This window comes from Oncorhynchus keta, unplaced genomic scaffold (assembly GCF_023373465.1).
Source record: "Oncorhynchus keta strain PuntledgeMale-10-30-2019 unplaced genomic scaffold, Oket_V2 Un_contig_1254_pilon_pilon, whole genome shotgun sequence".
NCBI lineage: Eukaryota > Metazoa > Chordata > Actinopteri > Salmoniformes > Salmonidae > Oncorhynchus > Oncorhynchus keta.
This window is the reverse complement of record NW_026277910.1, coordinates 87,501-112,633: the sequence shown is the minus strand read 5'-3', so window position 1 is coordinate 112,633 and position 25,133 is coordinate 87,501. Positions and strand designations below refer to the sequence as shown.

The 25,133-nt window shown below is 43.3% G+C and overlaps 2 protein-coding genes across 2 annotated transcripts in view; both read right to left on the bottom strand.

Annotated features, from left to right (window-relative positions):
* The window catches only part of LOC127917973 (complement factor D-like), a 35,446-nt gene extending 33,971 nt beyond the window's left edge, over nucleotides 1-1,475 (bottom strand). The window contains exon 1 of the mRNA XM_052501129.1: nucleotides 1,457-1,475. The gene's annotated coding sequence lies outside the window, so the exon portion shown is untranslated. The remainder of the gene's footprint in view (nucleotides 1-1,456) is intronic.
* Nucleotides 1,476-13,824: 12,349 nt separating this feature from the next.
* The window catches only part of LOC127917966 (basic proline-rich protein-like), a 23,928-nt gene continuing 12,619 nt past the window's right edge, over nucleotides 13,825-25,133 (bottom strand). The window contains exon 3 of the mRNA XM_052501125.1: nucleotides 13,825-13,952. Coding sequence (XP_052357085.1) covers nucleotides 13,825-13,952 — 128 coding nt within the window. The remainder of the gene's footprint in view (nucleotides 13,953-25,133) is intronic.

Here is a 25,133-nt window from a genome sequence, read left to right as displayed (position 1 = left end):
TGCTAGATGTACCACCTTTTCACCATGAACCAAACTACCCCATGCTAGATGTACCACCTTTTCACCATGAACCAAACTACCTCATGCTAGATGTACCACCTTTTCACCTCGAACCAAACTACCCCATGCTAGATGTACCACCTTTTCACTATGAACCAAACTACCAAAAGCTAGATGTACCACCTATTTCACTATGAACCAAACTACCCCATGCTAGATGTACCACCTATTTCACCATGAACCAAACTACCCCATTCTAGATGTACCACCTTTTCACCTCGAACCAAACTACCCCATGCTAGATGTACCATCCTTTTCACCATGAACCAAACTACCCCATGCTAGATGTACCACCTATTTCACCATGAACCAAACTACCCCATTCTAGATGTACCACCTGTTTCACCATGAACCAAACTACCCCATGCTAGATGTACCACCTTTTCACCATGAACCAAACTACCCCATGCTAGATGTACCACCTATTTCACCATGAACCAAACTACCCCATGCTAGATGTACTACCTTTTCACCATGAACCAAACTACCCCATGCTAGATGTACCACCTTATCAACATGAACCAAACTACCCCATGCTAGATGTACCACCTTTTTACTATGAACCAAACTACCCCATGCTAGATGTACCACCTATTTCACCACGAACCAAACTACCCCATGCTGGATGTACCACCTTTTCACTATGAACCAAACTACCCCATGCTAGATGTACCACCTATTCACTATGAACCAAACTACCCCATGCTAGATGTACCACCTATTCACTATGAACCAAACTACCCCATGCTAGATGTACCACCTTTTCACCTCGAACCAAACTACCCCATGCTAGATGTACCACCTATTTCACCATGAACCAAACTACCCCATGCTAGATGTACCACCACAGGGAGTACCAGGTAATAACATGGTTATATACAAGAAGTACCAGGTAATAACATGATTATATACAGGGAGTTCCAGGTAATAACATGGTTATATACAAGTAGTACCAGGTAATAACATGGTTATATACAGGGAGTACCAGGTAATTACATGGCTCTATACAGGGAGTACCAGGTAATAACATGGTTATATACAGGGAGTACCAGGTAATTACATGGCTCTATACAGGGAGTACCAAGTAATAACATAGTTATATACAGGGAGTACCAGGTAATAACATGGTTATATACAGGGAGTACCAGGTAATAACATGGCTATATACAGGGAGTACCAGGTAATAACATGGTTATATACAGGGAGTACCAGGTAATAACATGGTTATATACAGGGAGTACCAGGTAATAACATGGCTATATACAGGGAGTACCAGGTAATAACGTGACTATATACAGGGAGTACCAGGTAATAACATGGTTATATACAGGGAGTACCAGGTAATAACATGGTTATATACAGAGAGAACCAGTACTGAGTGGAGGTGCAGGGGTACCAGGTAATTGTAGGTAGTCCAGGTAGCCATTTGATGAGTTGTTTAGCATGCTTAAGGCTTGGGGTATAAGATGTTCAGTCTTAAGGCTTGGGAGTAGAAGATGTTCTGTCTTAAGGCCTGAGAGTAGAAGATGTTCAGTCTTAAGGCCTGGGAGTAGAAGATGTTCAGTCTTAAGGCTTGGGGTAGAAGATGTTCAGTCTTAAGGCTTGGGGTAGAAGATGTTCAGTCTTAAGGCTTGGGGTATAAGATGTTCAGTCTTAAGGCTTGGGAGTAGAAGATGTTCAGTCTTAAGGCCTGGAAGTAGAAGATATTCATTCTTAAGGCTTGGGAGTAGAAGATGTTCAGTCTTAAGGCTTGGGGTAGAAGATGTTCAGTCTTAAGGCTTGGGGTAGAAGATGTTCAGTCTTAAGGCTTGGGGTAGAAGATGTTCAGTCTGAGGCCTGGGAGTAGAAGATGTTCAGTCTTAAGGCTTGGGGTAGAAGATGTTCAGTCTTAAGGCTTGGGGTAGAAGATGTTCAGTCTTAAGGCCTCTAGGAGAAGAAGATGTTCAGTCTTAAGGCTTGGGTTGGAAGATGTTCAGTCGTAAGGCCTGGAAGTAGAAGATGTTCAGTCTTAAGGCTTGGGAGTAGAAGATGTTCAGTCTTAAGGCTTGAGAGTAGAAGATGTTCAGTCTTAAGGCTTGGGGTAGAAGATGTTCAGTCTTAAGGCTTGGGGGTAGAAGATGTTCAGTCTTTAGGCTTGGGGTAGAAGATGTTCAGTCTTAAGTCCTGGGAGTAGAAAATGTTCAGGTTCCTGTTGGTTCTAGACTTGGTGCATCGGTACCACTTGCCATGCGGAAGCAGAGAGAAAAGTGTATTACTTGGTTGGCTATTGTCTTTTCACCATTTTTAGGTCCTTCCTCTGACACTGCCTGGTATAGAGGTCCTGGATGGCAGGGAGTTCAGCCCAGGTGATGTACTGGGCCTTATGCACTATCCTCTGTAGCCCGTTACGGTCAGATGCCAGGCAGTTTCCGTACCAAGCGGTGATGCAGCCATTCAAAACGCTCTCGATGGTGCAGCTGTAGGACTTTTAGAGGATCTGAGGACCCATGCCAAATCTTTTCAGTCTCCTGAGGGGGAAGAGGCATTGCCGTAGCTCTTCACGTAGCTCTTCACAACTGTATGAGAATGTGTTGAGCATGTTTAGCACTTAGTGATGTGGACACCGAGGAACATGAAGATCTTGACCTGCTCCAATATGTAGATGTGGGTGTGCTCGGCCCTCTGTTTCCTGTTGTTCACGATCAGCTCCATTGTTTTGCTGACGATGAGGGAGAGGTTGTTGTCCTGCACCACACTGACAATCTCCCTCCCTGTTTTTCCTGTTGGAGTTTTGGGAATGTTGGAGGCATGTCCTCCCCTCGCCTCTCTGCGCCAACTTGGCTGATTTATATATTTCCTCCCTTTCTGCGTTCAGAATAATACTGTGTGTTCTCTGCTCTGAGAGACACTGTAACCAGACAGACTGACACAATGGGCTGTGAGAGAAGGCTGTTCCTGACTGCTGCTCTGCTGGCTGTCTTTTTATGCAGTAAACGGCTCCTCAGCGGAGGAATGTGAGGACCATCCTCGTCAGTGAAATTTCATAAAAATAAAAATAGTGAAACATTAAAAAAAGGGACCCTTTTTAGATAAAAATATACTAAATATATTCACGTCACCAAATAATTGATTAAAATACACTGTTTTGCAATGACAGTCTACAGTAACTTCAACATCACTGTCTGGGTAGCACCATGGTGTAGCCGGAGGACAGTTAGCTTCCACCCTCCTCTGGGTACATTGACTTCAATACAAAACCTAGGAGGCTCGTAGGCCTCAGCCCCTTCCATAGACATACATTTTATTTAACCTGTTGGGGATAGGGCTGTCTACTGCCCCCGCTGGAGTAATTGCGTGCCCATAGTAAACATAATTATTTTTTGTCAAAAGTTGCTAATATATGCAAATAAAAAATATTATTGAATAGAAAACACTCTAAAGCTTTTAAAACCGTTTAAATTTTGTCTCTATGTAAAGCAGAACTCTCAAAATATGCATTCTCCCAAACTATCTCTTCTCATCTGAAAAGTTGGCCCACCTTTGACGTCATCGCAAACACCCTCCCCAAACAGTTACAGCGCCAGGAACAGTCTCCACGTGTTCAGCGTGATCTCAGCTTTCAATGGGGCTTCTCATTGTGAGAATCGCCCGCTCGCGAGAGTTTGAGCACGCAGTAAGCTCCCAGTCACTCAAAAAATCCTGTCACTTTTATGTGCGCTCTGGTCAAGTCCTCTCTTTTTTCCAAGATCGATTGAACGGTGCCTGTGTTTCTGTTTGTTCTCAAAATTGCTGTACACCTTTATAACATGTTAAAGCTTGATTATGAAGTTAGTTTGACAAGTTAACTCGACATATAATATATAATTTCGACGTTTTGGTGCGCATTTCGACCGAAATGTGGGTATTTTGAGAACCGAAAGACGCAGACTTGAAAACTAAACGCTGGTTTGGTGAGTATAATCCCTTCCAGGTCTTCTGATGGAAGAACAGCAAAGGTAAGGAAATATTTATGTGGTAAATTTGGGTTTCTGTCGACTCCAAGATAGAGGAGCGATAATGCATGGTTTGGAGCGCCGACTCCTAGTATAGCCTAGTAAATGCGAACTGTAACGTTAAAATTAAATGTAACACAGCGATTGCATTTAGAATAAGTGTATCTTCCTATACATATGTAAAACATGCATATTTAGTCAAAGTTTATGATGTGTATTCCTTGTTAGCTGACGTTATCTGCCGGAGCTATCGTCATTTCTCAGGACATTTGAGTAGCATTTTTTGAACGATGCATCATTGTAAACAGAGATTTATGGATATATATAGCATATTATTGAAAAAAAATGAATGTACTGTGTAACATGTTATATTACTGTCATCTGATGAAGATTTCAAAAGGTTAGTGAAATGATTTTTCTTTTAATCCTGCGTTTGTTGATTGCATATTTTTTCCTACTTGGCTATGCTAATGAGCTATGTCTGCGGTGGTGGTTTGACATAAATATGTGCTATGTTTTTGCCGTAAAACATTTTAGAAATCTGACTTGCTGGCTAGATAAACAACTTGTTTATCTTTCATTTGAGCTATTTTACTTGTTAATGTGTGGAGGTTAAATATTTTTAGGAATATTTTTGCGCATTGTGCGTTATGGTAATGAGCTTGAGCTGTAGTCACGCTACCTGCACAGGAATGGGAGTCTTAACAGGTCATCACTGTCTGGGTAGCACCATGGTGTAGCCGGAGGACAGTTAGCTTCCATCCTCCTCTGGGTACATTGACTTCAATACAAAACCTAGGAGGCTCGTAGGCCTCAGCCCCTTCCATAGACATACATTTTATTTAACCTTTATTTAACCAGGAAGGGCTCGTTGAGATTAAAATCTCTTTTTCAAGAGCGTCCTGGCCAAGATAGGCAGCACCAAGTCATTACAAAAATTACAGACAGACATGAAAAGCTACAAGTAATCTAGTAAAAACCATTGAATTCACAAGAGTATAAAACAGCTAATTAAAACCATTGACAGGTCAGGGAATCAGCCTCAAAATCCTTCATCAGTGATTTAAAAACACCAATTGGGACAAGTTCTTCCAGTTTAAAAGTATTTTGTAAGGTGTTCCAAGACGATGGCGCAGAGTACATAAATGCCCTTTTACCAAATTCAGTTCGGACATTTGGAACAGTTAGCAGGATAAAGTGGTGCGTAAGTGTTTTGCAGTTTGAAATAAATCTCAGTGCCATGGTAAAGAGTGTCAATTGATCTCAAACACTGAGCGGAAGCATTCATATATAAAATATCCCCATAGTCTAGTAAAGACATAAATGTAGCTGATAGTAGCCTCCTTCTGGCTTCAAAAGAAAAACAGGCCTTATTCCTAAAATAAAATCCCAATTTCAGCTTCAATATTATTTGTAAGTTGTTGAATACGCAATTTAAAAGAGAGGCCGTCATCAATTAAGATATTTATATGAGATTACAACCTCAATTTCCTTGCCCTGAAAGGTAGTAATAGGTTCTGAGGTCTATTTCTTGCATTAGAAAACACCATTGGTTTAGTTTTGTCAGTATTGAGGATTAGCTTCAATTGACACAAGGTATGTTGAACAGTATAAAAAGCAGTTTGCTGCTTTGGAAAGTACCTTGGAAAGTTCTGGAAAGCTTTTGTAAGAGACGAGGCACAACATTAAGTAACAGTATCATCAGCATAAAAATGAAGTTGTGCATTTTGGACATTTTTGTCTAAATCATTTATATAAATAGTGAATAAGAGAGGACCAAGTACAGAGCCTTGGGGCACACCATTCAAGACAGACAAGTCAACAGACATAAGCCCATCAAATTGAGTGTATTGAGTTCTATCAGACAGATAGTTAGCAAACCATGCAACTGCATGCTCCGAAAGACCTACACTCGACAATCTCTGCTTTAGTATAGCATGATCAACTGTATCAAAAGCCTTAGAGAGATCAATAAAAAGTGAGACACGGTGCTGTTTTTAGTCAATGGCTTCAGTGATATAATTGTGAGTGAGGCCGAGGGTCGACCTCTGAGGTAGATGTTCTCTCCAGTGATTCTCTCCACAGTGAGGCCGAGGGTCGACCTCTGAGGTAGATGTTCTCTCCAGTGATTCTCTCCACAGTGAGGCCGAGGGTCGACCTCTGAGGTAGATGTTCTCTCCAGTGATTCTCTCCACAGTGAGGCCGAGGGTCGACCTCTGAGGTAGATGTTCTCTCCAGTGATTCTCTCCACAGTGAGGCCGAGGGTCGACCTCTGAGGTAGATGTTCTCTCCAGTGATTCTCTCCACAGTGAGGCCGAGGGTCGACCTCTGAGGTAGATGTTCTCTCCAGTGATTCTCTCCACAGTGAGGCCGAGGGTCGACCTCTGAGGTAGATGTTCTCTCCAGTGATTCTCTCCACAGTGAGGCCGAGGGTCGACCTCTGAGGTAGATGTTCTCTCCAGTGATTCTCTCCACAGTGAGGCCGAGGGTCGACCTCTGAGGTAGATGTTCTCCAGTTCTCTTCAGTTTCATGAAGAAGGATGAAAAGGTGACGGTGTTCAATACCACCTGGTATCAAACGTATAGCTGGTTAACAGGGAGCCTTTCATCAGGGTGTTCAATACCACCTGGTATCTAATGTATAGCTGGTTAACAGGGAGCCTTTCATCAGGGTGTTCAATACCACCTGGTATCAAACGTATAGCTGGTTAACAGGGAGCCTTTCATCAGGGTGTTCAATACCACCTGGTATCTAATGTATAGCTGGTTAACAGGGAGCCTTTCATCAGGGTGTTCAATACCACCTGGTATCTAATGTATAGCTGGTTAACAGGGAGCCTTTCATCAGGGTGTTCAATACCACCTGGTATCTAATGTATAGCTGGTTAACAGGGAGCCTTTCATCAGGGTGTTCAATACCACCTGGTATCTAATGTATAGCTGGTTAACAGGGAGCCTTTCATCAGGGTGTTCAATACCACCTGGTATCTAATGTATAGCTGGTTAACAGGGAGCCTTTCATCAGGGTGTTCAATACCACCTGGTATCAAACGTATAGCTGGTTTAACAGGGAGCCTTTCATCAGGGTGTTCAATACCACCTGGTATCTAATGTATAGCTGGTTAACAGGGAGCCTTTCATCAGGGTGTTCAATACCACCTGGTATCAAACGTATAGCTGGTTAACAGGGAGCCTTTCATCAGGGTGTTCAATACCACCTGGTATCTAATGTATAGCTGGTTAACAGGGAGCCTTTCATCAGGGTGTTCAATACCACCTGGTATCTAATGTATAGCTGGTTAACAGGGAGCCTTTCATCAGGGTGTTCAATACCACCTGGTATCTAATGTATAGCTGGTTAACAGGGAGCCTTTCATCAGGGTGTTCAATACCACCTGGTATCAAACGTATAGCTGGTTAACAGGGAGCCTTTCATCAGGGTGTTCAATACCACCTGGTATCAAACGTATAGCTGGTTAACAGGGAGCCTTTCATCAGGGTGTTCAATACCACCTGGTATCAAAAGTATAGCTGGTTAACAGGGAGCCTTTCATCAGGGTGTTCAATACCACCTGGTATCAAAAGTATATATTTTTTTATTTTATTTTTATTTACGGCCAACTGCTTTCTTCTGGAAAATATGAAGTCCAAGATGGACAAAGGGGGTGCTGTTGGGGCTGTGTTTCTGGACCTAAGGAAGGCTTTTGATAATGTTAACCATGAGATTCTCATTACAAAATTGTCCAAGTTTAACTTTTCCCCTGATGCCAAGAGATGGATGAAATCATACCTTGAAGGCAGAACTCAGTGTGTCAGAGTGAGCAATGAGCTGTCGCCCACTCGTAGCTATGATGTGGGCGTGCCCCAAGGGTTAATACTGTTCAGCCTGTACATTAATGATCTGCCTTCTGTCTGTACTGGGTCTGAAGTTCAAATGTATGCAGATGATACAGTGATATATGTGCATGCAAAGAGCAAACAACAAGCTGCACAAGAACTCACTACTGTAATGGTCCAGGTTACAAAGTGGCTCTGTGACTCGTGTTTGCATCTCAATGTGAAAAAACTGTTTGCATGTTCTTCACAAAGAGGGCAACAGATGCTACTGAGCCAGATGTCTATGTGTCAGGGGAGAAGCTCCAGGTCCGATTTTAAGTACCTTGGCATCATACTTGATTCCAACCTCTCTTTTAAAAAGCATGTGAAAAAGGTAATTCAAATAACTAAATTCAATCTAGCTAATTTCCGATTTATACGAAATTGTTTGACGACAGAGGTAGCAAAACTGTACTTCAAATCTATGATACTCTCCCACTTAACATACTGCTTGACTAGTTGGGCCCAAGCTTGCTGTACAACATTAAAACCTATTCAGTCTGTCTACAAACAGGCTCTCAAAGTGCTTGATAGGAAGCCCAATAGCCATCATCATTGTCACATCCTTAGAAAGCATGAGCTCTTGAGTTGGGAAAATCTTGTGCAATACACCGACGCATGTCTTGCATTCAAGATCCTTAATGGCCTGGCTCCCCCTCCACTCAATATTTTTGTTAAACAGAAAACCCAGACATATGGCAGCAGATCCACAAGGTCTGCCATGAGAGGTGACTGTATAGTTCCCCTAAGTGTAGGGGGCCTCCCTGTTAACTGCACTGAGGCTAGGTAACACGGTCACCACCGATAAACCCATGATTATCGAAAACTTCAACAAGCATTTCTCAACGGCTGGCCATGCCTTCCGCCTGGCTACTCCAACCTCGGCCAACAGCTCCGCCCCCCCCCCGCAGCTACTCGCCCAAGCCTCTCCAGGTCCTCCTTTACCCAAATCCAGATAGCAGATGTTCTGAAAGAGCTGCAAAACCTGGACCCGTACAAATCAGCTGGGCTTGACAATCTGGACCCTCTATTTCTGAAACTATCCGCCGCCATTGTCGCAACCCCTATTACCAGCCTGTTCAACCTCTCTTTCATATCGTCTGAGATCCCCAAGGATTGGAAAGCTGCCGCAGTCATCCCCATCTTCAAAGGGGGAGACACCCTGGACCCAAACTGTTTCAGATCTATATCCATCCTGCCCTTTCTAAGGTCTTCGAAAGCCAAGTCAACAAACAGGTCACTGACCATCTCGAATCCCACCGTACCTTCTCCGCTGTGCAATCTGGTTTCCGAGCCGGTCACGGGTGCACCTCAGCCACGCTCAAGGTACTAAACGATATCATAACCGCCATCGATAAAAGACAGTACTGTGCAGCCATCTCCATCGACCTTGCCAAGGCTTTCGACTCTGTCAATCACCATTCGGATGACTGCCTTGCCTGGTTCACCAATTACTTTGCAGACAGAGTTCAGTGTGTCAAATCGGAGGGCATGCTGTCCGGTCCTCTGGCAGTCTCTATGGGGGTGCCACAGGGTTCAATTCTCGGGCCGACTCCTTTCTCTGTATATATCAATGATGTTGCTCTTGCTGCGGGCGATTCCCTGATCCACCTCTACGCAGACCACACCATTCTATATACATCCGGCCCGTCCTTGGACACTGTGCTATCTAACCTCCAAACGAGCTTCAATGCCATACAACACTCCTTCCGTGGCCTCCAACTGCTCTTAAACGCTAGTAAAACCAAATGCATGCTTTTCAACCGTTCGCTGCCTGCACCCGCACGCCTGACCAGCATCACCACCCTGGATGGTTCCGACCTTGAATATGTGGACATCTATAAGTACCTAGGTGTCTGGCTAGACTGTAAACTCTCCTTCCAGACTCATATCAAACATCTCCAATCGAAAATCAAATCAAGAGTCGGCTTTCTATTCCGCAACAACGCCTCCTTCACTCACGCCGCCAAACTTACCCTAGTGAAACTGACTATCCTACCGATCCTCGACTTCGGCGATGTCATCTACAAAATTGGCTCCAAAACTCTACTCAGCAATCTGGATGCAGTTTATCACAGTGCCATCCGTTTTGTCACTAAAGCACCTTATACCACCCACCACTGCGACCTGTATGCTCTAGTCGGCTGGCCCTCGCTACATATTCGGCGCCAGACCCACTGGCTCCAGGTCATCTACAAGTCCATGCTAGGTAAAGCTCCGCCTTATCTCAGTTCACTGGTCACGATGGCAACACCCATCCGCACTCCAGCAGGTGTATCTCACTGATCATCCATAAAGCCAACACCTCATTTGGCCGCCTTTCGTTCCAGTTCTCTGCTGCCTGTGACTGGAACGAATTGCAAAAATCGCTGAAGTTGGAGACTTTTATCTCCCTCACCAACTTCAAAAATCTGCTATATGAGCAGCTAACCGATCGCTGTAGCTGTACATAGTCTATCGGTAAATAGCCCACCCATTTTTACCTACCTCATCCCCATACTGTTTTTATTTATTTACTTTTCTGCTCTTTTGCACACCAATATCTCTACCTGTACATGACCATCTGATAATTTATCACTCCAGTGTTAATCTGCAAAATTGTAATTATTCGCCTACCTCCTCATGCCTTTTGCACACAATGTATATAGACTCCCCTTTTTTTCTACTGTGTTATTGACTTGTTAATTGTTTACTCCATGTGTAACTCTGTGTTGTCTGTTCACACTGCTATGCTTTTTATCTTGGCCAGGTCGCAGTTGCAAATGAGAACTTGTTCTCAACTAGCCTACCTGGTTAAATAAAGGTGTTCTCAACTAGCCTACCTGGTTAAATAAAGGTGTTCTCAACTAGCCTACCTGGTTAAATAAAATAAAAAATAAAAAATAAAGAAACATGTCAAACGTTTTTATTTTCAATCCTCAGGTTGTTTTTTCAATATATAATTGATAATATATCAACCGGTACTTTAGCTTCGTCAATAGGAGAGACAATGGCTGCTCCAAACTGTTGCGCAAGCAAAATTCTGGGGACACCCAGCTATACACTGACGCAATGTGATGTTTCTCACTCAGTTTTTCAAAATAAAAGCCTGAAACTATGTCTAAAGACTGTTCACAACATGGGGAAGCCGTAGGAAAATGAATCTGGTGATATCCCTTTAAATGGAGGGAGGGCATTTAATGGAACATGGAGCTTTCAAAATAGAGGCCACTTCCTGGTTGAATTTTCCTCAGGTTTTCACCTGCAATATCAGTTCTGTAATACTCACAGACAATATTTTCACAGTTTTGGAAACTTTAGAATGTTTTCTATCATAATCTGACAATCATATGCATATTCTAGATTCCGGGCCTGAGAAATAGGCAGTTAAATTTGGGTACGTTTTTCATCCAAAAATCAAAATACTGCCCCCTACACTCAACAGGTTAATGTGTGAAAGTAACATATTTAAAATATATATTTTTGAATTTCGCTCGCTGCCTTTTCAGAGGAATGTTGTCGAGGGGTTCCGCCTGCGCTAGAAAGGTTAACAGGGAGCCTTTCATCACGCCGCCTGTATTGAGTCTTGGTACTGTGACCAGAAACACATTGATCGTTCAGGTAAATGACATCACAAAAGCAGGGAGCATATAAATGCCCACATCAGATTCAAGCTTCTGGGAAAAAGCTGCATCAATCATGTAATGGACAAAGGTTACAGTCAATAACAGTTAACACGTTTAAATGTTTTACTCACGTCGGCTGCAGTGAAGTAGGGTCCGCAGGTTTTGGTTGCGGGTCATGTCAGTGGTACTGTATTGTCCTCAAAGCGAGCAAAAAAGTTATTTAGTCTGTCTGGGAGCAAGACATCCTGGTCCGCAGCAGGGCTGGTTTTCTTTTTGTAATCCGTGATTAACTGTAGACCCTGCCACATACCTCTTGTGTCTGAGCCGTTGAATTGCGACTCTACTTTGTCTCTATACTGATGCTTAGCTTGTTTTATTGCCTTGCGGAGGGAATAGCTAAGCTGTTTGTATTCGGTCATGTTTCCGGTCACCTTGCCCTGGTTAAAAGCAGTGGTTCGCGCTTTCAGTTTCGAATGCTGCCATGAATTTACGGTTTCTGGTTTGGGAATGTTTTAATAGTTGCTGTGGGTACGACATCGCCGATGCACTTGCTAATGACGTATTCGTCAATGTTGGTGTTGGACGCAATGCGGAACATATCCCAATCCATGTGATCGAACCAGTATTGAAGCGTGGCAACAGATCGGTCGGACCAGCGTTGAACAGACCTGAGCGCGGGACCTTCCTGTTTTAGTCTCCGTCTATAGGCTGTGAGCAACAAAATGGAGTCGTGGTCAGCTTTTCCCGAAAGGAGGGCGGGGGGTGGCCTTATAGGCGTCACAGAAGTTAGAATAACAGTGATCCAGGGTTTTGCCAGCCCTGGTTGCACAATCGATATGCTGATAGAATTTAGGGAGTCTTGTTTTCAACCTTGTTAAAATCCCCAGCTACAATGAATGCAGCCTCAGGATATGTGGTTTCCAGTTTGCAAAGAGTCAAATAAAGTTAGTTCAGGGCCATCGATGTGTCTGCTTGGGGGGAATATATACAGCTGAGATTATAATCGAAGAGAAATCTCTTGGTAGATAATGCGGTCGACATTTGATTGTAAGGAATTCTAGGTCAGGTGAACAGAAGGACTTGAGTTCCTGTATGTTGTTATGATCACACCACGTCTCATTAATCATAATGCATACCCCTGTCCCTCTTCTTACCAGAAAGATGCTTGTTTCTGTCGGCGCGATGCGTGAAGAAACCAGCTGGCTCTACCGACTCCGATAGCGTGTCTCGAGTGAGCCATGTTTCCGTGAAGCAAAGAACGTTACAGTCCCTGATGTCTCTCTGGAATGATACCCTTGTTGTCAAGAGACTGGACATTGGCGCGTAGTATGCTAGGGTGTGGTGCGCGATGTGCCCGTCTCCGGAGCCTGACCAGAAGACTGCTTCATTTGCCCCTTTAACAGCTATGTTGTTTTGGTTCGCCGGCTGGGATCCGATCCATTGTCCTGGGGTGGTGGGAAAAACACACGATCCGCTTCGGGAAAGTCGTATTCCTGGTCGTAATGATGGTGACGTTGCTCTTATATTCAGTAGTTCCCCCCGGCTGTATGTAATGAAACCTAAGATGACCTGGGGTACCAGTGTAAGAAATAACACGTAAAAAAACAAAATACTGCATAGTTTCCTAGGAACGCAAAGCGAGGCGGCCATCTCTGTTGGAGCCAGAAGAGGTCATATTACAGCAGTCATATAGCAGTCATATAACAGTCATATAGCAGTCATATAGCAGTCATATAGCAGTCATATAGCAGTCATATAGCAGTCATATAACAGTCATATAACAGTCATATAGCAGTCATATAACAGTCATATAACAGTCATATAACAGTCATATAACAGTCATATAGCAGTCATATAACAGTCATATAACAGTCATATAACAGTCATATAGCAGTAATATAACAGTCATATAACAGTCATATAGCAGTCATATAGCAGTCATATAACAGTCATATAACAGTCATATAACAGTCATATAGCAGTCATATAACAGTCATATAACAGTCATATAGCAGTCATATAACAGTCATATAACAGTCATATAACAGTCATATAGCAGTCATATAACAGTCATATAACAGTCATATAGCAGTCATATAACAGTCATATAGCAGTCATATACCAGTCATATAGCAGTCATATAACAGTCATATAGCAGTAATATAACAGTCATATAGCAGTCATATAGCAGTAATATAACAGTCATATAGCAGTCATATAGCAGTCATATAGCAGTCATATAGCAGTCATATAGCAGTAATATAACAGTCATATAGCAGTCATATAGCAGTCATATAGCAGTAATATAACAGTCATATAGCAGCACCACCGCTCCGATGCCCATGGAGTTGGGAGGTGCTGCGCTCAGGGAGACCGGAGGAGGTTCCGTCTGTGGCCGCAGAGGTCACACTGTTGGTCGGTGTCGGGTTGGCAGGGAACTCTGGCGTCACCACAGGTGAGAAGGCACCATTCTTACCCAGAGTCCTCTGTTCTGTTTTTGTTCGTTACTTTTCGACAGATCATTTGCCCATTGTTTAGGGATTCCCATCGTTCCTGTGGCTATGCCCTTCCTAGTTCACGCCTTAGATAGTCGACCATTAGGTTCAGGGTTGATTAGATAGGCCACCACTCCTCTGGGCATGGTGACGCAGGGGGGTCACACGGAGAGAATCAGTCTCTTTCTCATTGACTCTCCTGCGTTTCCCGCGGTGCTAGGCCTATCCTGGTTAGCTTGTCATGACCCCACTGTTTCATGGAAACAGAGGGCTCTCACAGAGAGGTCGCAAGAGTGAGGAGGTTAGGGGTTTCTGTTGGTGCTACTACGGTGGAAAGTCCAGACCAGGTCTCCACCTGGTTATGCATTCCCCCAGAATATGCCGATTTGGCTCTCGCCTTCTCCAAAAAGAATGCGACTCAATTACCACCCCATCGACGGGGGGATTGTGCGATAAATCTCCTTTTAGACGCTGCACTTCCCAGGAGTCACATGTATTCTCTGTCACAGGCGGAGACGGTCACAAGGGTACATTCGGTCCTCCACTTCCCCCTCCTCCTCGAGTTTCTTTTTTGTGAAGAAGAAGGAAGGAGGTCTGCGCCCGCGTATTGACTATCGAGGTCTAAACCAAATCACTGTGAGGTACAGTTGCCTGCTACCTCTTATCACCATGGTGATTGAGTCAATGCACAGGGCGAGCTTCTTCACCAAACTTGATCTCAGGAGTGCCGACAACCTGGTGCGTATCCGGGAGGGAGACGAGTGGAAGACGCAGTTCAGTACGACCTTATGAGTCGTACTCAAGGGCTGATTTCAAGGTTTTACTGCTAACCTACAAAGCATTACATGGGCTTGCTCCTACCTATCTCTCTGATTTGGTCCTGCCGTACATACCTACACGTACGCTATTTTTATGGAACGGTCTGCCTACCCATGTCAGAGACGCAAACTCGGTCTCAACCTTTAAGTCTTTACTGAAGACTCATCTCTTCAGTGGGTCATATGATTGAAGGTGAACGGAAAGGCTCTGGAGCAAAGAACCGTCCTTGCTGTCTCTGCCTGGCCGGTTCCCCTCTTTCCACTGGGATTCTCTGCCTCCAACCCTATTACAGGGGCTGAGTCACTGGCTTACTGGGGCTCTCTCATACATTCCCTGGGAGGGGTACATCACCTGAGTGGGTTGAGTCACTGATGTGATCATCCTGTCTGGGTTGGCGCCCCCACCTTGGGTTGTGCCGTGGCGGAGATCTTTGTGGGCTATACACAGCCTTGTCTCAGGATGGTAAGTTGGTGGTTGAAGATATCCTTCTAGTGGTGTGGGGGCTGTGCTTTGGCAAAGTGGGTGGGGTTATATCCTTCCTGTTTGGCCCTGTCCGGGGGTGTCCTCGGATGGGGCCACAGTGTCTCCTGACCCCTCCTGTCTCAGCCTCCAGTATTTATGCTGCAGTTGTTTGTGTCGGGGGGCTAGGGTCAGTTTGTTATATCTGGAGTACTTCTCCTGTCCTATTCGGTGTACTGTGTGAATTTAAGTGTGCTCTCTCTAATTCTCTCTTTCTCTCTTTCTTTCTCTCTCTCTGAGGACCTGAGCCCTAGGACCATGCCTCAGGACTACCTGACATGATGACTCCTTGCTGTCCCCAGTCCACCTGGCCATGCTGCTGCTCCAGTTTCAGCTGTTCTGCCTTATTATTATTGGACCATGCTGGTCATTTATGAACATTTGTACATCTTGGCCATGTTCTGTTATTATCTCCACCCGGCACAGCCAGAAGAGGACTGGCCACCCCACATAGCCTGGTTCCTCTCTAGGTTTCTTCCTAGGTTATGGCCTTTCTAGGGAGTTTTTCCTAGCCACCGTGCTTCTACACCTGCATTGCTTGCTGTTTGGGGTTTTAGGTTGGGTTTCTGTACAGCACTTTGAGATATCAGCTGATGTACGAAGGGCTATATAAATACATTTGATTTGATTTGATTTGTTGAGTACCTCATCATGCCGTACGGGTTGATGAATGCTCCATCAGTCTTCCACGCCTTTGTAGACGAGATTTTCAGGGACCCGCACGGGCAGGGTGTAGTGGTGTATATTGATGACATTCTGATATACTCCGCTACACGCGCCGAACGTGTGTCCCTGGTGCACAGGGTGCAGAAATGTCTGTTCTTCCAACAGTCTGTCTCCTTCTTAGGGTACCGCATTTCCACCTCAGGGTGGTGCAGCAGTTTCTTGGGTTTGCCAACTACTACCGAAGGTTTATCCGCGGTATGTTTGCAGTGGTCGGCAGAGGCGGACAGGGCCTTTGGTCACCTGTGGGCTCTGTTTACCTAGGCTCCCGTGCTGGTCCATCCGGATCCCTCTTTGGCGTTCATATTGGAGGTGGTCCACAACCCTTTGTTAATATTGTACTTATCTTAGCATGTTGCAATTGTAAACTACAAAAAACTACTTTTAACAAGGTTTACTTCACAGTATCAGCACGGTACTTAGCGGTCATTCCACTCTGTCCTGGTCAAAAAGTGACAAAAATGTCTGTGCAGATACACTCATAAGAGAGGGACAGCAGCATAATATCAGAAGTACAGGGTTACTTAAACTGAACTTGAAGGACAACTGCACCACTTTTCTCCAGCACTAAACCAGTGTCTATATATGTGAAAATGTTGTTATTTAAAATATGAACTTAAACTTAAACAAAACACACAAAAAAACAGAGTTGCAAAGAAAAATCCAGACCTGCCAATATAAATAGAATATTAAGATGGTCTGAAGTAAACAAACACTAGACAGAGGAACTCTACTTAGAAGGCCAGCATCCTGGAGTTCCCTCTTCACTGTTGACTTTGAGTCTGGTGTTTTGTGGGTATTTGTTAATGAAGCTGCCAGTTTAGGACTTGCGAGTCATCTGTTTCTCAAACTAGACTCTCTAAAGTACTTGTCCTCTTGCTCAGTTGTTCCCGGGGCCTGCACTCCTCTTTCTATTCTGGTTAGAGCCAGTTTGCGCTGTTCTGTGAAGGGAGTAGTACACAGCATTGAACAAGATCTTCAGTTTCTTAACAATTTCTCTCATGGAATAGCCGTCATTTCTCAGAACAAGAATAGACTGACAGTTTCAGAAGAATGTTCTTCGCTTCTGGCCATTTTGAGCATCCTCCTCTCTTCTAATCTCCTCCATCAGTCTCCTCCTCTCCTCTCTTCTAGTCTTCTCCTCTCTTCTCTTTCAGTCTCCTCCACCAGTCTCCTCCTCTCCTCTCTTTTAGTCTCCTGCATCAGTCTCCTCCTCTCCTCTCTTCTAGTCTCCTCCATAAATATCTTAATGAAGCCCTTGCTTCATACTCATCGCCAAACCCACTGGCTCCAGGTCATCTACAAGTCTCTGCTAGGTAAAGCCCTGCCTTATCTCAGCTCACTGGTCACCATAGCAGCACCCACCCATAGCATGTGGTCCAGCAGGTATATCTCACTGGTCAACCCCAAAGCTAATTCTTCCTTTGGCTACCTCTCCTTCAAATTCTCGGCTGCCAATGACTGGAACGAACTGCAAAAATCACTAAAGCTGGAGACTCTTACCTCCCTCACTACCTTTAAGCACCAGATGTCAGAGCAGCTCACAGATCACTACACCTGTACATAGCCCATCTGTAAACAGCCCATCTATCTACCTACAGTACCTCATCCCCATACTGTATTTATTTATTTATCTTGCTCCTTTGCACCCCAGTATCTCTACTTGCACATTCATCTTTTGCACATTCTACCATTCCAGTGTTTAATTGCTATATTGTAATTACTTCACCACAATGGCCTATGTATTGCCTTACATCCCTTATCCTACCACATTTGCACATGCTGTATATATACTTTTCTACTGTATTATTGACTGTATGTTTGTTTTACTCCATGTGTAACTCTGTGTTGTTGTATGTGTCGAACTGTTTGCTTTATCTTTGCCAGGCCGCAGTTGCAAATGAGAACTTGTTCTCAACTAGCCTACCTGGTTAAAAAAAGGTGAAATAAAATTTTAAAAATAAAATATGTTCCTCTTCGCCTCTTTTCTAGTCTCCTCCAACAGTGTCCTCCTCTCCTCTCTTCTTGTCTCCTCCTCTCCTTTATTCTAGTCTCCTCCATCAGTCTATTCCTCTCCTTCAGTTCCTCTACAATGAATCTCGTCTGAGTGTCTGCTTCCCCCTCTGTGATCTGCAGACAGCTTGTTGACCCCAGTTTGCATCTTCCTGACTTGTCTCCCTTGGGCTTTCCTGGAGGGTTTAAGGACGTCGTTGTTTGGCACGTTTAGGAAGTGGTAATGACTGTCACACCTCCTGACCAGCCCTGACCAGCCCTGACCAGCCCTGACCGGCCCTGACCAGCCCTGACCAGCCCTGACCGGCCCTGACCAGCCCTGTAATCATCAGTACTCTGACTCCTGTGTTGCTGCTGGTCGTCACTGTGGGTGTAAAAGGACTACCACCTCTTTGACAAGATCCTCTGTATGTGTCCCAGTATCAGGTACACATCTGATGGGTGAAGTGCTCCAGCTGGAGGACAAGGAGGGAAGTACAGGACCAGGCAGTCCTTCAACACCTCTGTCCTGTCTTCGCACCACAGGGTGTCGATGATGACGATACGCAGGACGTCTGCTATAGCGTCTCTCACTACATGGTAGAAGGCTTTTCAACCTCTGCAATATCGTGGATTCAGACTAATGGAACTCTAAATGTTTTCTTGATGGAACCACAGCTAATGAAGTCCCTTAATAACAAAGAGGGCTACAGAACAGTATGTACAAATGTATATAAAAAAATATAAAAAAAACAGGGATAGCTTAATTACATAAGTATTAAGACCCTTCGCTATAAAATTAATTTTCAGCCAGGTACAGTAAGAGGTGTGACAAGTCATGAGACATGGCAAGGGGATTTAGAGCCAAGATGTATTGCGTTGTGCTTGTAACATAACACAACACTTGATACTGAACATAGCAGTAATATAACAGTCATGAACATGCTTAAGTCAAACACACTGGAAAAGGCTGTACATCATTCTATGTATAACTGTACTGTATAACTGTACTGCCATCTAGTGGTGGGGTGTGGCTGTAGCAACGGACCAACGTGTTGCGTTATCTTACCATTTGAAGTGTTTGCAGAAAGCTTTAACATTACTCTGTGGTAGAATTTTAAGCTCAACCCATATCCATGCCCACAACGTTCTCGGCCCTACCAAAAACCTTAATTCCAGCTACAACAGAGCTAAAAGGCTCTGGGCTACAGTACAGTATGTACAGGGCATTCGGAAAGGATTCAGACCCCTTCCCTTTTTTCACATTTTGTTACATTTCAGCCGTATTCTAAAATGGATTATTATTTTAAATACTCATCAATCAACACACAATATCCCATAATGAAAAAGAGAAAACAGGGTTTCAGAAACTTTTGTAGATGTATATAAAGTTTGAAAAAACAGAAAAACCTTGATTACGTAAGTATTCAGACCCTTTGCGATGAGACTCTAAACTCCGGAGCCTCGACACAATCCTGTCTCTGAGCTCTACGGACAATTCCTTCGACGTCATGGCTTGGTTTTCGCTCTGACATGCATTGTCAACTGTGGACATTATATAGACAAATGAGACTCTAAACTGAACTCAGGTACATCCTGTTTCTACGGATCATCCTTGAGATGTTTCTACAACTTGATTGGAGTCCACCTGTGGTAAATTCAACTGATTGGACATGATTTGGAAAGGCACACACATGTCTATATAAGGTCCCACAGTTGACAGGGCATGTCAGAGCAAAAACCAAGACATGAGGTTGAAGGAATTGTCCGTATAGCTCAGAGACAGAATTTTGTCGAGGAACAGATCTGGGGAAGGGTCCCAAAACATTTCTGCAGCATTGAAGGACACCCCAAGAACACCGTGGCCTCCATCATTCTTAAATGGAAGAAGTTTGGAACCACCAAAACTCTTCCTATAGCTGGTCTCCCAGCCAAACTGAGTAATCGTGGGAGAAGGGCCTTGGTCATGGAGGTGACCAACAACCCAATGGTCATTCTGACAGAGCTCCAGTTCCTCTGTGGAGATGGGATTCGAGAACCTTCCGGAAGGACAAAAATGTCTGCAGCACTGCACCAGTCAGGCCTTTATGTTATAGTGGCCAGAGGAAGCAACTCCTCTGTAAAAGGCACATGACAGCCTGCCTGGAGTTTGCCAAAATGCACCTAAAAGACTCTCAGACCATGATAAACAAGATTCTCTGGTCTGGTGAAACCAAGATTGAACTCTATGGCCTGAACGTCAAGTGTCACGTCTGGAGGAAACCTGGCACCATCCCTACGGTGAAGCATGGTGGTGGCAGCATCCTGCTATTGGGATGTTTTTCAGTGGCAGGAACTGGGGGACGAGTCAGGATCGTGGGAAAGATTAATGGAGCAAAGTCAATGGTTTTTAATGACAGATTATTTCAGTTATAATTCACTGTATCACAATTCCAGTGGGCCATACGTTTACATACACTAAGTTGACTGCGCTTTTATACAGCTTGGAAAATTCCAGAAAATGATTTCATGGCTTTAGAAGCTTCTGATAGGCTAACTGACATCATTTGAGTCAATTGGAGGTGTACCTGTGGATGTATTTCAAGGCCTACCTTCAAACTTGGTGCCTCTTTGCTTGACATCATGGGAAAATCAAAAGAAATCAGCCAAGACCTCAGAAAAAAAATTGTAGACGTCCACAAGTCTGGTTCATCCAAACTCATAAAGGTACCACGTTCATCTGTACGAACAATAATACGCAAGTATAAACACCATGGGACCACGCAGCAGTCATACCGCTCAGGAAGGAGACACGCTCTGTCTCCTAGAGATGAACGTACTTTGGTGCGAAAAGTGCAAATCAATCCCAGAACAACAGCAAAGGACCTCGTGATGATGCTGGAGGAAACAGGTACAAAAGTATCTATATCCACAGTAAAATGAGTCCTATATCGACATAACCTGAAATGCCACTCAGCAAGGAAGAAGCCACTGCTCCAAAACAGCCATAAAAAAAGCACAGACTACGGTTTGCACATGGGGACAAAGATTGTACTTTTTAGAGAAATGTCCTCTGGTCTGATGAAACAAAAATAGAACTGTTTGGCCATAATGACCATCGTTATGTTTGGAGAAAAAAGGGGGAGGCTAGCAAGCCGTTGAACACCATTCCAACCGTGAAGCATGGGGGAGGCAGCATCATGTTGTGGGGGTGCTTTGCTGCAGGAGGGACTGGCGCACTTCACAAAATGGATGGCATCATGAGGCAGGAAAATTATGTGAATATATTGAAGCAAGACATCTCAAGACATCAGTCAGGAAGTTAAAGCTTGGTCGCAAATGGGTCTTCCAAATGGACAATGACCCCAAGCATACTTCCAAAGTTTTGGCAAAATGGCTTAAGGACGACAATGTCAAGGTATTGGAGTGCCCATCACAAAGCACTGACCTCAATCCTATAGAAATTTTGTGGGCAGAATTGAAAAAGCGTGGGCGAGCAAGGAGGCCTACAAGCCTGATTCAGCTCTGTCAGGAGGAATGGGCCAAAATTCACCCAATTTATTGTAGGAAGCTTGTGGAAGGCTACCCGAAACGTTTGACCCAAGTTTTAAAAAATTAAAGGCAATGCTGCCAAATACTAATTGAGTGTATGTAAACTTCTGACCCACTGGGAATGTGATGAAAGAAATAAAAGCCGAAATAAATCATTCTCTCCACTATTAATCTGACATTTCACATTCTTAAAATTAGGTGGTGATCCTAATTTACCTAAAACAGGGACTTGTACTAGGATAAAATATCAGGAATTGTGACAAACTTAGTTTAAATGTATTTGGCTAAGGTATATGTAAACTTCCGATTTCAACTGTACCTGCTGGAACACGTGCTGCGGGTGGGTGCTGCTATGGTGACCAGTGAGCTGAGATAAGGCAGAGCTTTACCTAGCAAAGACTTATAGCTGACCTACAGCCATTGGGTTTGGCGACGAATATGATGCGAGGGCCAGCCAACGAGAGCATACAGGTCGCAGTGGTGGGTATTATTTGAGGCTTTGGTGACAAAACGGATTGCACTGTGATAGACTGCATCCAATATCCTAAGTTTCACGGAATCATGTCTGAATGACGACATAGATTTTCAGCTAGCGGGATATACGCTGCACCTGCAAGATAGAACAGCACACTCCGGTAAAACGAGGGGGGGGGTGTTGTTTTTTGCATATTTGTAAACAACAGCTGGTGCACGAAATCTAAGGAAGTCTCTAGATTTTGCTCACCTGAAGTAGAGTATATTGTGATAAATTGCAGGCCACACTACTTGCCTAGAGAATTTCCAGCTATACTTTTCGAGGCTGTTTATTTACCACCACAGACAGATGCTGGCACGAAGACCTCACCCAGACAGCTGTATAAGGAAATAAGCAAACAGGAAACCACTCACCCAGAGGCGGCGCTCCTAGTGGCCAGAGACTTTAATGCAGGGAAACTTAAATCAGTTCTACCAAATTTCCAGCAAGATGTTCAATTTGCAATCAGAAGGAAATGTAGATCACCTGTACTCCACACACAGAGATGTGTAGAAAGCTCTCCCTCGCCCTCCATTTGTAAATCCAACTACAACTCTATCCTCCCGATTCTTGCTTACAAGCAAAAATGAAAGCAGGAAGCACCAGTGACTCTGTCTATAGAAAAGTGGTCTGATGAAGCAGATGCTAAACTATAGGACTATTTTGCTAGCACAGACTGGAGCATGTTCCGGGATTCTTCCAATGGCATTGAGGAATACAGCACATCAGTCACTGGCTTCATCAATAAGTTCATTGAGGACGTCGTCCCCACAGTGACTGTACATACATACCCCAACTAGGAGCCATGGATTACAGGCAACAACATATACCCCCTATATAAACGTAACCATATACCCTATATAAACGTAACCATATACCCTATATAAATGTAACCATATACCCTATATACCCTATATAAACGTAACCATATACCCTATATACCATATACCCTATATAAACGTAACCATATACCCTATATAAACGTAACCATATACCCTATATAAATGTAACCATATACCCTATATACCATATACCCTATATACCATATACCCTATATAAACGTAACCATATACCCTATATACCATATATACCATATACCCTATATATAACCATATACCCTATATAAACGTAACCATATACCCTATATAAATGTAACCATATACCCTATATAAATGTAACCATATACCCTATATACCCTATATAAATGTAACCATATACCCTATATACCATATACCCTATATAAATGTAACCATATACCCTATATACCATATAAATGTAACCATATACCCTATATAAACGTAACCATATACCCTATATACCATATACCCTATATACCATATACCCTATATAAATGTAACCATATACCCTATATAAATGTAACCATATACCCTATATAAATGTAACCATATACCCTATATACCATATACCCTATATACCATATACCCTATATACCATATACCCTATATAAATGTAACCATATACCCTATATAAATGTAACCATATACCCTATATACCCTATATAAATGTAACCATATACCCTATATACCATATACCCTATATAAATGTAACCATATACCCTATATACCATATACCCTATATAAACGTAACCATATACCCTATATAAATGTAACCATATACCCTATATACCATATACCCTATATAAATGTAACCATATACCCTATATAAATGTAACCATATACCCTATATAAATGTAACCATATACCCTATATAAATGTAACCATATACCCTATATAAATGTAACCATATACCCTATATAAATGTAACCATATACCCTATATAAATGTAACCATATATAAATGTAACCATATACCCTTGTAATGAATTTCCTCCTCTTCTTCCGAAGAGGAGAGGCAAAACGGATCAGAGGACCAATACGCGGCGTGGTAATTGTCCATGGTTCTTTTTTTAATACGTTAAGGTACACATGAACAAACTAACAAAAACAAGAAATGTGAAAACTCAAAAACAGTCCTATCTGGTGCACACACAGAGACAGGAACAATCACCCACAAACACACAGTGAAACCCAGGCCACCTAAGTATGATTCTCAATCAGAGACAACTAATGACACCTGCCTCTGATTGAGAACCATACTAGGCCGAAACATAGAAATAACCAAAACATAGAAAAACAAACATAGACTGCCCACCCAACTCACACCCTGACCATACTAACTAAATACAAAACACAGGAAATAAAGGTCAGAACGTGACAACCCTATATAAATGTAACCATATATGCTATAAAAATGTAACCATATACCCTATATACCATATACCCTGTTTAAATGTAACCATGTACCCTATATGATATATACCCTGTTTAAATATAACCATATACCCTATATACCATATACCTATATAAATGTAACCATATACCCTATATAAATGTAACCATATACCCTATATAAATGTAACCATATATGCTATAAAAATGTAACCATATACCCTATATACCATATACCCTGTTTAAATGTAACCATGTACCCTATATGATATATACCCTGTTTAAATGTAACCATATACCCTATATACCATATACCTATATAAATGTAACCATATACCCTATATACCATATACCCTATATAAATGTCCTTCTGATATTTACAGAAGAGTCCCCCTTCTTAGCAGCAGAGGAGAATAGCTGGGTTAGCGGCGACAGACTGCTGGTCTCTCTGGGTAGGCGCGGGTCGTAGAGGACAGAGGTACCTGATCACACGTAGCATCAGATGAACTGGCAGATTCCGACAGGACGGGACAAGGGTGACGCAAACGAGACGATAGTTTGGTTCTGGCATGAGAAACTCAAACGAGAATCTGACAAAGAAAGAAGCAGGAACAGAGAGAGAAATAGAGACCTAATCAGAGGGAAAAAGGGAACAGGTGGGAAAAGGGTGAACGAGGTAGTTAGAGGAGATGAGGAACAGCTGGAGGAGGAGAGAAAGAGAAGGTAACCTAATACGACCAGCAGAGGGAGACGGAGTGAAGAGAAAGAACAGGAACAAGA